The sequence below is a fragment of the Dipodomys spectabilis genome, unplaced genomic scaffold (assembly GCF_019054845.1).
Source record: "Dipodomys spectabilis isolate Male_0828 unplaced genomic scaffold, ASM1905484v1 ptg000266l, whole genome shotgun sequence".
Classification (NCBI taxonomy): Eukaryota; Metazoa; Chordata; class Mammalia; order Rodentia; family Heteromyidae; genus Dipodomys; species Dipodomys spectabilis.
Genome location: NW_024870943.1, coordinates 2649781 through 2661486, shown reverse-complemented (window position 1 = coordinate 2661486; position 11706 = coordinate 2649781). Strand labels below are relative to the sequence as shown.

Below are 11706 nucleotides of genomic sequence, written 5' to 3'. Positions count from 1 at the left end.
TGTTTCTTTATACTCCACAAATCCTGAAATATCTCTGTAACTCTATGCATGTTTGGTGGGCTTGAACTTGGGGCCTCCTGTGCTTGTATAGCTTTTGCACTCAAGGCTGATGCTCTATCACTTGAGCTATACCTTTGGTTTTGGCTTTTTTGTTATTTGGAGATAAGAATCTTTGGGATTTGGGCTGGGAAGGTGGCTCAGTGGTAGAGTACTTGCCTTGCATGCATGAGGCCCTGGGTTCAATTCCTCAGCCCCACATAAGCAGAAAAAGCCTGAAGTGGCCTTGCTGTGTCTCAAGTGGTAGAGTGCTAGCCTTGAGCTGAAGAACTGAGGGACAGTGCCCAGGCCCAGAATTCAGGCTCCACAACCGAGAAAAAAAAAAAAAAAGAGTCTTTGGGATTTGTCTGCACAAGGCTGGCTTTGAACCATGATCCTCAGATTTCAGCCTCCTGAGTAGCTGGAATTACAGGTGTGAGCCACAATGCCCAGCATGAGTGAGCATTAGACCAGAGTCAGATTCTGGCCCTATGTGTTTGCTGAGTGGATAGGGAAGGTGAAGAGAAGAGGAATGGAGGATGGCACCAAGCATTTTGCTTCTAGAAAGATCTAGAACAATGTAACTGCCATAAGCTCACACCAAGCTTTAGCTGTTCTGCTACTATGACACAAAGCCATAGTCTGGGTATTCATAAAGAAAAGAAGATTGTGTCTGTCTGTAGATCTGGAGGCTGGGAAGGCCGAGGCCAAGGCACCTGCATTTGTGTGCAACCTGCACCCTAACAGGACACAATCTGCTGAGTGGCTGGGTCCAGCTCCCTTTTATAGGACAGCAACGCCCTCGGGAAGGAATCTACTCCCGTGATATTCCTGCTACCTCTCCCTACAGCTCATTTACATTCATGTGTTCGTGTGGGCGGGGCTTTCTCGGGAAGTCATCACCTGCCTCCAGATTTCCCAGGCCATGGTGGTGGCTGGTGGCTGGTGTGTGTGTGTGTGCGTGCGCGCGCGTGTGTGTGTGTGTGTGTGTGTGTGTGTGTGTATTGGGGGGATTTGGCTCAAAAGGCAGAGCAATGGCCTAGCCAGATGACCTGGCCTGGGTGCTAGATAAATAAGTAAATAAATACAATAAAAATGGCAACGTGCATTGTGATGAAGGTCAAACCACAGAATATGGGAATTTGATAAATTGCAGATTGTCGGGGGTCTCCCGGAGCTCTGCTCCATTGGCACCTCTGGGGCAGGGAACCATTTTTCTAAACATGGTGCTGAAGGCTGAGGCTGAAGCCCCAAAGACAGGTCCTCATCTCAGCCAGGCTGAGCCAGGTGCACAACCGGAAATGCATCTGGATCCTCCATTTCTTTGCCTGCCAGGGGAGACTGTCAGCAGCACCTGTCTGTGTGTTGTATGTCCCGAATGAGTCCCCAGGTATAAAATATTTAAAACAGTGCCACTACATAAAATCTCCCAATAAAGGGTGGCTATAATTAGCACTCTCTTGAAAAGATGATAAATACTTAATACAAATTAAAAAACCTCACCAAACTATTATCCAAGTTGGTGACATGAGATGGATAAAGTGGATATTTTCCCCCATTTTTGCCAAATGAAAAATGACTTTGTTCTGTTTGTTCTTTTTCGGATATCAGGTCTCATGAGGCTGGCTTTGGATTCACAATCCACCTGTCTCTACCTTCTGATGGCTGGGATTACAGTTCTGTCCCACCCTACCGCGCTAAAACTCTTTTCATTGAAACGTAAACCAATAAAGACAGCAGTTTTGATTCTCCACGCTGGAACAGGGCTGAAATGAGAAGTGTTAGCTATAGCTCTGGTCTAATCTTAAAGTGCAGCTGGAGAAGTAGCTAGAACTAAGGTGTGAGCATCTGTGTCTGGCTTGTCCATCGGTTTTAAGCAACTTTCACTGACCCTTTGGTCTAGAAGACCCAGAACACAGTAGGCACACAATAAATAAATACCGGAAGGAGTCTGTTCCTTGTCTGTGACCCAGGGCAGGGCTGCCAGCTTGCACTTGTCTCTGAGCCAGACCACATCACATGCACCAGAACAGCAGTCCAGTGGCCAAAAATAAAATCTTGGAGCCATTCATGCCTTTGCCACAGAGAGAATGCCCTGGCAGTTTTACAGACAGGACCACAGACACTCGGCACCCTCAAAACCCAGACTCCCTCCTCCCTTCCAACCAAACTGCTCCTGAAATTTTGTTAACTCACTCAGAAATGGTCCTCAATCATGGGGAGCTAGACTCTGGGGGTTCAAATCCAGGCCCTGCCACTTTGGGAATGTGCAAACATGGGCAGCTGTGCCTCACTTTACCTACCTGTAAATAGGGGTGAGAAATAGGGATAGAACTGTGTAAATGCTCAAGAAATAAGAACGTTTGTTCAGGTATAGCTTAGCATAGGCATCTAGACCACAGAACACCCTCAGCAAGGCCAGACACAGTGGCTCAAGCCTGTAATCCTAGCTACTTGGGAGTAAGAGCTCAGCAGATGGTAGTTTGAGGCCAGCCTGGGCATAGAAGTTCTGAAGACTCCATGTCAGTCAATGCTTGGGAATGGTGGTCAACACTTGTACTCCTACCAACAAAGGGAAGTGCGGAGAGGAGGATCAAGGTCCAGGCCAACTCAGGTGTAAAGTGAGATTCCAACTTTAAAATAATCAACATAAAAACACACAACCTCCAGTATTGCAAAAACAAAAGAAATCCTGAGGAGAAGGAAGCACATTTTTATTAATAATGCCCTCAGGCCTTTGCCAGGCACTGGTGGCTCACGCCTGTAATCCTAGCTACTCAGGAAGCTGAGATCTAAGGATGGTGGTTGGAAGCCAGCCTAGACAGGAAAGTCCATGAGACTCTTATCTCCAATTAACCACCCCAAACTGGGAGTGGAGGCTGGGAATGTGGTGGAGTGCTTGTTTAGTATGTACGAAGCCCTGGGTTCGATTCCTCAGTACCACATACACAGAAAAAGACTGAAATGGAGCTGTGGCTCATATGGTAGAGTGCTAGCCTTGAGCATAAAGAAGCTCAGGGACAGTGACCAGGCCCTGAGTTTGAGCCTCCATGACCGACAACAACAACAACAACAATAATAATAATGGTGATGATGATGATGATGTTGATGTCTTCAGCTTCCCCATAGACCACAGAATACCAAATTTCTTCAGGCAGCTTTGGTAGTTGGTGTGAACGATGACGTCACTTGTTGCCAGGCAGATTTAGCACAGAATGGGTTGATAACATCACCAGTTACCAGGCAGATTCTGGCTAGGCTATAGGCGCCTATAGGAAATTCTGCGGGCTGGGATGAATGCGGGGCCTCCCGCAGGCGCTCTGCCACGTGAGCCACGCCCCCAGCCCCTCTGGCTTTCGTTATAGTTAGAACAGGGTCTGGTGTTTATACTGGCAGTAGGGTGAAGGGAAGGCCCGGATCTCAATCCGCTTAACTCTATGCCTCCCCTCATAGCTGGGATGACAGGCGTGTGTACCGCTACACTCAGCTCTCTTCGGTTAAGATGGGATCTTGCCGGCCTTTTTCCCTTGCCAGCTACCCTCAAACCACGATCCCCCCCCCCCCCCACTATCTCAGCCACCTGAGTAAGACTGCAGGCGTGAGCTACCCCGTCTGTAGGTTGTTTTCACAGCCACAGTATCAAGGACTACCGGGGTCCAGGACAGCCTTCGTTCCACAACCTTGGGGTGTCTTTCTGTCCCCTCCCCACAAACCCAGGATCTGAGTTCAGATCTAGACGTTTCCAGATCCTCAGCTCCGAGGCGTCCGCCGCCCGGGATAATCCCAGGCCCGTGGCGCTGGGGCAAGGGCCGAAGAGTCTGACCCGTGAGGCGGCATCGCCGCCCACCCCTCCCGGGTGGGTGGGAGCCTAAGATCGGACTGCTTCTCCCTCCGCGTCTCCTGCCCTTCCAGCTCCCGGGGGAAACAGGCATTCCGGCCTCGGGCCCCCCTGCGCCCCACGCCGGCGGCACAAAGGCCCCCATTCATGCCCGGCGCACAAAGCAGCCCATTCACCCGGGCCCTTAGGCCTCCGGACCCCGGTCGGTCTCCGCGCCTCCTCATTGGTCACACTCGCTGCCCATCAGGACTCGGGTCCCACCCACAAGCGCACCGCCTGCCGCGCCTCCCTCGGGACGGCTCCTTTTCCCACGGCTGGCACCCTTCGGCGAACTTCTGATTGGCCTTGTCCACTTGCCGCGTTTCTTGATTGGCTCTTGCTTGCCCCCCGTGGGGCGGGGTTACAGCTTGCCGCAGCGGGCGCTGATTGGCTCGCGCTGTGCTCGTGGGGGCGGGGCTGTCACGGAGGGCCCACCCCTCGTTCTCCTCAGGCCGCAGCCTCAGGACAGCCCGGTAGCCGGTGAGTGCGCGGGGGGCGCCCGCAGCCCGCCGGGGCAGGGGGGGTGGCCGAAGGGGCTCAGTCCAGGGCAGTGGAGCCGGGGGACTGCGGTCCGGGCCTCGGCGGCCACCAGGGAAGGGCAGTGACGCGGACGCTCACCTTGGGGCCCGGCGGGACGGCGGCGGGGGAGTGGGGTCGGCACCCCAGCACCCGAGTTCCCACTGTGTGCCCGAGTTCCTACTGTGTGCGGGGCCGGGTCGGGGGCCTCGCTGGCGTCGCGGGAGTATTCGACACGGGGAAACTGAAACTGCCTTTGGGCCCTGGAACGATTTATTACCTGAGTCATTGCCCCAGGCCCCCGCCCCCGGGGTCATACTGAGTCCGGTTTCTCTGGTCGTGACCCCCGGGGGGGGGGCAGAGGTGAGGGGACGACTGCGATCCCTGGGCCCTGGCGCTGTCCAGTTCATGACTGAAATCCAGGTGGATTCTCAGTGTACCCATTTTACAGAGCAGAGGTGGCTGCAGGGCTGGGTGTGTCAGGGAGAGTGCCCGGGATTTGAACTCAGGGCCTTGAGCTCTGCATAGCCTTCACTATGAGTCTTGAGAACATCTCTTCACCTCTCCGTGCCTCGGTTTCCCCATCAGAGGAATGGAGCCGTGCTCTGGCGGGGGTGTGAGGGGGGCCGATTAAAATCATCCTATCATATACGAAGGGCTGTTTTCAGCGAGCACAAAAGCAACTGGGCACAGCCCGGCGCCAGTGCTCACGCCTGTAATCCCAGCTACTCAGGAGGCTGAGATCTGAGGATGGCGGTTCGAAAATCCGTAAGATTCTTACCTCCAGTTAGCTAGCAAAAAGCCACAAGTGGAGCTGTGGCTGAAGTGGTAGAACGCCAGCCTCGCGTGAAAAGCTCAGGGACAGCGCCCAGGCGCCAAGTTCCAGCTCCAAGACGGTACCAAACAACAACCACAACCACAACAAACCAGCCGACACGTGGGGACGCTCGGTGCTCTTCTCAGTCCCCGGGAGATACAAGTCCAGAAGTCCAGAATAACATGTTGTCGTCTTCTTGGGTGCTTTCTGTGGATTGCATGACTTTACTTTCAGGGTGGGGGAAACGGAGGCACAGAAGGACTAAGAGACGAGGCGCTGGGCCGGACCCCTTTCTCCACCGTGTTTTATTAATCGCCTGCGCCGCAATTCCCAGAGGGGTTTAAAATTGAGGTCCAGAAAGCCGGAGCGGGATTCAAATCGCGGGAATCCTGGGGCCTCTGGTCCGGGGCCTTGACCTTTGCCCATCACAGAGTGTGTGTGTGTGTGTGTGTCGGGGGGGGGGGGGGGGGGGCAGGTAGAAAGCGTTCCCGGGCTCTTGCCTCCCGGCCTGGCCCCGCCCCTGCCCGGCTCCGCCTCGGGAGAGCCCCGCCCCCTGGCCCGCAGGTGCAGGCTGACGTCAGCGCCCAGCCCCGCCCGGCGGCGCGCCAGGCCCCGCCCCGCGCTGGACCGCAGAGGTGGCCGCACCTGGGTGCTTGGAAAAGGACGGGGATCCCCGCGCCCCCTCCCCGACTCCCGCTCCGGACGGCACCCCCAGGTAGTGCCCAGGGCCCGGGCCGGGAGGACGGTGGGTGGCCGCAGAGGCGCGCGCGCGGTCCTGGGGGGATGGGGCTTGGGCTGTGGGCTCCTGCATGGGGGGGCGGGGTGGGGACCCAGCAGCCTAGTCAGCCCAAGGACAGAGCCGCGAGGCCGCGCTCCTGAGCCCGGAGCTGAGGGCTAGAGTCCAAACCCTGGGGTCTGAAGGAGAGCTGGGACCTCCATCCTTGTGTCTGAAGGAGGAAAGTTGAGGCCTGGGCCCGTGGGTCTGAGGGAGGAGGCTGGGGTCTGGACCCCTGGGTCTGAGGGAAGAGGCTGAGGGCTAGATCCCTGTGTCTGAGGGAGGAGGCTGAGGTCTGGATCCTTGTGTCTGAGGGAGGAGGCTAGGTGGATCCTTGTGTCTGTGGGAGGAAGCTGAGTCTGGACCCCTGGGTCTGAGGAGGGAGGCTGAGGTCTGGACCCCTGGGTCTGAGGAGGGAGGCTGAGGTCTGGACCCCTGGGTCTGAGGGAGGAGGCTGGGGTCTGGATCCCTGAGTCTGAGGGAGGCTGGAACCTAGATCCCTGAGTCTGAGGGAGGAGTCTGGGGTCTGGACCCCTGGGTCTGAGGGAGGGGGCTGGGGTCTGGACCTCTGGGTCTGAGGGAGGAGGCTGGGGTCTGGATCCCTGAGTCTGAGGAGGAGGCTGGGGTCTGGACCCCTGAGTCTGAGGGAGGCTGGAGCCTAGATCCCTGAGTCTGAGGGAGGAGGCTGGGGTCCAGACCCCTGGGTCTGAGGGAGGAAGCTGGGGTCTAGACCTCTGGGTCTGAGGGAGGCTGGGGTCTGGATCCCTGATTCTGAGGGAGGAGGCTAGGGTCTGGACCCCTGGGTCTAAGGGAGGAGGCTGGGCAGGACGCCTGGGTGTCAGCAGAAAGCCCAGGTCAGAGGCTGGATGCCAGCAGCACCAACCCCTGCCCAGGGGCGGATCCCTGGCTCCTTTTCCCTTTCACCTGGGCAGCGTCCCTCCCAGGGCAGTGCTCTCACCTGCCTGGGGACAGTAATGAGCTTGGCCCTGTCTCTGCGCTGCCTGAGCTGGGGCGGGAAGCAGAGTGCCAGGCTCTGGCTTGGGCCACCCAGAACCCCACACATGCTGTCCAAGAGGGCAGGGCAGCGGGGAGAGGAAGAGGCTGGCCTGGACCCCTGGATCTGAGGAAGGAGGCTGGGGTCTGAGGGAGCAGGCTGGACACCGCAGGCTCCCCCACCCCCTTGCTGCAGGGAGGTGTAAGGCTGGGTGATTGCAAAAATTTTTAAGTGCTTCCTGGTCAAAGGCCACAGGGCTGGGTAGGAAGCGGGGGATAAAGTCCGGGGGATGGGGCTCATTCTGGGTGTTTTGAGGTCACATGAGGCCTGGGGTGATCCTTGGCCAGCAGCCAAGGGGACTGGGGCAGCCTTGGGGACTCTGAGGGCTTGCCTCTCAAGTAGAGAAGCCCCACGCAGCAACTTTCCCTGACTTTTCCCAGGTGGCCTGGTAATTGCTGGGTTCTGTGTCTGTGGTCCCTGGAGGGTGAGGTGTGGCCCATGTCCCAGGTTCCAGACTCTCTTAAAAGATCTCAGATAAGAGTCAGGTCCCCCTCAGGAGTTCCTTGGGGTTACAGGCAAAAGAGTGTCCTTTATACCTCACCTACCACCCTCCTCCTCACCACCACACACCTGCAAGGTTCTCAGTGCCAAACCAGGAGGCACATTCCTGCCCCGGGGCCTTTGCACAGGCATCTAGAGTGCTTTTCCTTCTGGCACCCCTGTGGTTTTCTCTCTTCCACTCTACCAGGTTGTTATGTAAAAGTGCTGTATGATGAGATTCCCTCCCTGGCCACCCCAATAAAACCTTAGTACCCCCTGAGTCCTAACATTCCCCTCCCTTGCTTGGATTGATTTTATTGGTATTTCTTGCCATATGACATCCTCTTCAGTTTACTTATCTTTTTATCTGTCTCCCAGGGTTAGAGCATACTGTCTAACATAAATAGAACACAAGCCAAATGTGCATTTAAATTTTTCTAGAAGCCATGCTGAAAAACCAACAGAATATTTGAATGATTTTTCATCCAGTAAATCCCAAACAGATTGATTTCATTGGCTCTGAATATAAAAAATATCAATGAGCCGGGTACCATGGCTCACACCTGTGATCCCAGCTACTCAGAAGGCTGAGATCTGAGGATCACAATTCAAAGTCAGCTGGAGCAGAAAAGTCCAAAAGACTTTTTTTTTTTGTCAGTAATGGGGCTTGAACTCAGGGCCTTTGCACTGTTGCTGAGTTTTTCATGTTGAGCCACAGCTCTACTTCTGGTTTTCTGGTGGTTAATTAGAGATCAGAGTCTTACAGAGTTTCCTGCCCAGGCTGGCTTCGAACCACCACCCTCAGTTCTCAGTCTCCTGAGTAGCTAGGATTACAGGTGTGAGCCACCAGTGTCTGGTTCAAGCGATTCTCATCTCCAACTGACTACCAAAGAAACTGGAAGTGGAGCTGCGGCTTAAGTGGTAGAGCACCAGCCTTGAGCAAAAAAAAAAAAAAAAAGCTCAACTCCTAGTTTAAGCTCCAGTATGTGTACACACTCACACACACACACACACAGTTGCACAGAAAGGAAGACCATTAGGGTCCGTAGGCTGGCTGACCTCCTTTTCTGCCATGCCTGGCCTCCAACTTCCATCCTCTGTTCTCAGCCTTCCAAGTAGCTAAGATCACAGGTATTCTGGCTTTGAGACGGGGTCTCCCTCCCTCTGCTCAGGCTAGTTTGGAATTCTCTATCCTGCCCCAACCTCCTGAGGAGTTGGGATTCTGCACCAGGGTCAGCACCCCTAGCTAAGTTGCAGAATGTATGAACGAATGGGTAGATGGGTGAGGGAATGGAATGATGGACTGAGTGATTAGTGGATCAATGTGTGGCTGGGGTGGATAGATGGAGGGTAGATGGACAGAGGGAGGGATGAAAGGGTAGATGGGCAGATGGGTGGATGGATGGATGATAGGTGGGTGGATGATGGATGGATGAATGGATGGGTGGATGGCTTTTGAGTGGGTGACGGATAGTGGATGAGTGGATGATGTTTGGATGGATGATGGATGGATGGAGGGTGGATGATGGATGGATGGATAGAGGGTGGATGATTGATGGATGATGGTTGGATGGGTAGATGGTGGGTGGATGGATGGATGATGGATGGGTGATGGGTGATGGCTGGATGGTGGGTGGAAGATGGATGATAGGTGGAGGATGGAAGGATGGTGGGAGGGCAGTGGGTGGATGGTGGGTGGATGATGGGTGGATGGTGGGTGGAGGATGGGAAGATGGTGGGAGGACGGTGAGTAGATGGTGTGTAGATAGTGGATGGTGGGTGGAGGGTGGGAGGATGGTGGTGGATAGGTGAGGGGCAGGGCTGGAGGGAGTTATGGCCTCTGAGCTCAGGTTGTGCAGATGCACAGGGCGATGCGGGTGGACAGAGGCTGCCCGCTCCTGACACACCTTCTCTCTCTCAGCAGACCATGGCAGCAGTGACCCTGTCGGTGCCCGGGCGGAAGGCGCCCCCCAGGCCGGGCCCAGTGCCCGAGGCGGCCCAGCCATTCCTGTTTGCGCCTCGCAGTGGGGGCTCGGGGGGACCGACGGCGGGGGGCGGCCCGCAGGTGGAGTGGACTGCGCGGCGCCTGGTGTGGGTGCCCTCGGAGCTTCACGGGTTCGAGGCGGCGGCACTGCGCGATGAGGGTGAGGAGGAGGCTGAGGTGGAGCTGGCTGAGAGCGGCCGGCGGCTGCGGCTGCCCAGGGACCAGATCCAGCGAATGAACCCACCCAAGTTCAGCAAGGCAGAGGACATGGCTGAGCTGACCTGTCTCAACGAGGCTTCCGTGCTGCACAACCTGCGCGAGCGCTACTACTCCGGGCTCATCTATGTGAGTGTCCCTGCCACAGCCCCCCCGGGGCCCTGCCACCCCGGGCTGCCTTCTAAATGGCCACATCAGCACCCCATGTAGTTGGTGTTATCTGTCATCCTAATTAATGTCAATGGACAAGCATAGGAAATGACACAAACTCTGTCTATTCATCCCATGGCCTCAGACAGAGCGGAATCTGTTTAGGATCTTCATTTTTATGTGCAGAAGGCCCCAAGGCCCAGAGGGGTAACAAAGAATCTGACATGCCAACATCACACGTTCCAGGACGTTGACTCAGCAAATATTTAATTAGAAAAATTGTTTTTTGGTTTTTGTCAGTCCTGGGGCTTGAACTCTGGGCCTGGTCCCTGTCCCTCAGCTCTTCAGCACAAGACGATTGCTCTACCACTTAAGCCACAGCACCACTTCCGGTCTTTTGGTGGTTTATTGGAGATAAGAGTCTCACAGACTTTCCTGCCCAGGGTCACTTTGAACTGTGATCCTCAGATCTCAGCCTCCTGAGTAGCAAGGATTACAGGTGTGAGCTACCCGTGCCCTGCTAGGAAAAACTCTCTCCCTCCCCCAAGCCTGGGGCTTGAACTCAGTGACTTATAAGCTCTACCACTTGAACCATACTTCAAACACCTTTGTGTGTTTGTTTGTTTGTTTGCTAGTTCATTAGAGATGGAGTTTTGTGGATTCTCCTATCTGGGCTGGCTTTGAACTTATGATCCTCCAGATCTCAGCCTCCTCAGTGAATTACAGGTGTGAGTCACTGGCACCACCTAACTACCATTATAAAACATTTGAAGCCAGCGCTGGCAGCTCATGCCTGTAATCCTAGCTACTCAGGAGGCTGAGATCTGAAAATCAAGGTTCAAAGCCAGCCTGGGCAGGAAAGTCCATGCGACTCTGATCTCCAATTAATCACCAGAAAACTGGAAGTGGTGCTGTGGCTCAAGTGGTAGAGCACTGGCCTTGGGCTGAAGAGCTGAGGGACAGGGCCTAGGCCCAGAGTTCAAGTCCATGATCAACAAAATAAATAAATAATTGAGAACTTGGATTCTGGCTCAAGTGGTGGCGTGCTTGCCTAGTGAGCACAGAGCCCTGAGTTCAGACTCTAGTACTGCAAAGGAAGAGAGTGATGTCGTTTCACAGATCAAGAAATGGTCACCTGGGACAAGGGCATCACTGAGAACTGGCACACTCAGGTAGTCAGGGTATAGGCTTAAAGAAAGGTGAGACAGGCCAGGTGCCGGTGGCTTATGCCTGTCATCCTAGCTACTCAGGAGGCTGAGATCTGAGGATCACAGTTCAAAGCCAGCCAGGGTAGGAAGGTCTGTGAGACTCCTATCTCCAATAAACCACTAGAAAACCGGAAGTGGTGCTGTGGTTCAAGCGATAGAGCACTAGTCTTGAGCTGAAGAGCTGAGGGACAGCGCCCAGGCTCAGAGTTCAAACCCCATGACCGACAAAGAAAAGAAAAGAAAAGAAAGGTAAGATGAGAATAGCCAGGTATGGTGGTGTACAACTGCAATCCTAGCACTTGGGAGGCCAAGGCAGGAGGAGCAAGAGGTGTAGGACAACCTGAGTTGCCTAGGGAGATGCTGTCTCAAAAAAAGCAAAAAATAGGGGCTGAGAAGGTGGCTCAGTGGTAGAGCGCTTGCCTTGCATGCATAAGGCCCTGGGTTCGATTGCTCAGTACCACATAAGCAAAAAGAAAGAAGCCAGAAGTGGCGCTGTGGCTCAAGTGGTAGAGCGCTAGCCTTGAGCTGAAGAGCTGAGGGACAGCACCCAGGCCCAGAATTCAGGCCCCACGACCGGACCAAAAACAAAAAAT

At 54.8% G+C, this 11706-nt stretch overlaps 1 protein-coding gene across 1 annotated transcript in view; it reads left to right on the top strand.

Annotated features, from left to right (window-relative positions):
- The first annotated feature begins 5871 nt into the window (after nucleotides 1–5871).
- Myh14 (myosin heavy chain 14) overlaps nucleotides 5872–11706 on the top strand; it is a 50571-nt gene continuing 44736 nt past the window's right edge. The window contains 2 exon segments of the mRNA XM_042700125.1: nucleotides 5872–5961; nucleotides 9480–9884. Of these exon segments, the coding sequence (XP_042556059.1) occupies nucleotides 9483–9884 (402 nt within the window). The 5' untranslated portion in view covers nucleotides 5872–5961; nucleotides 9480–9482.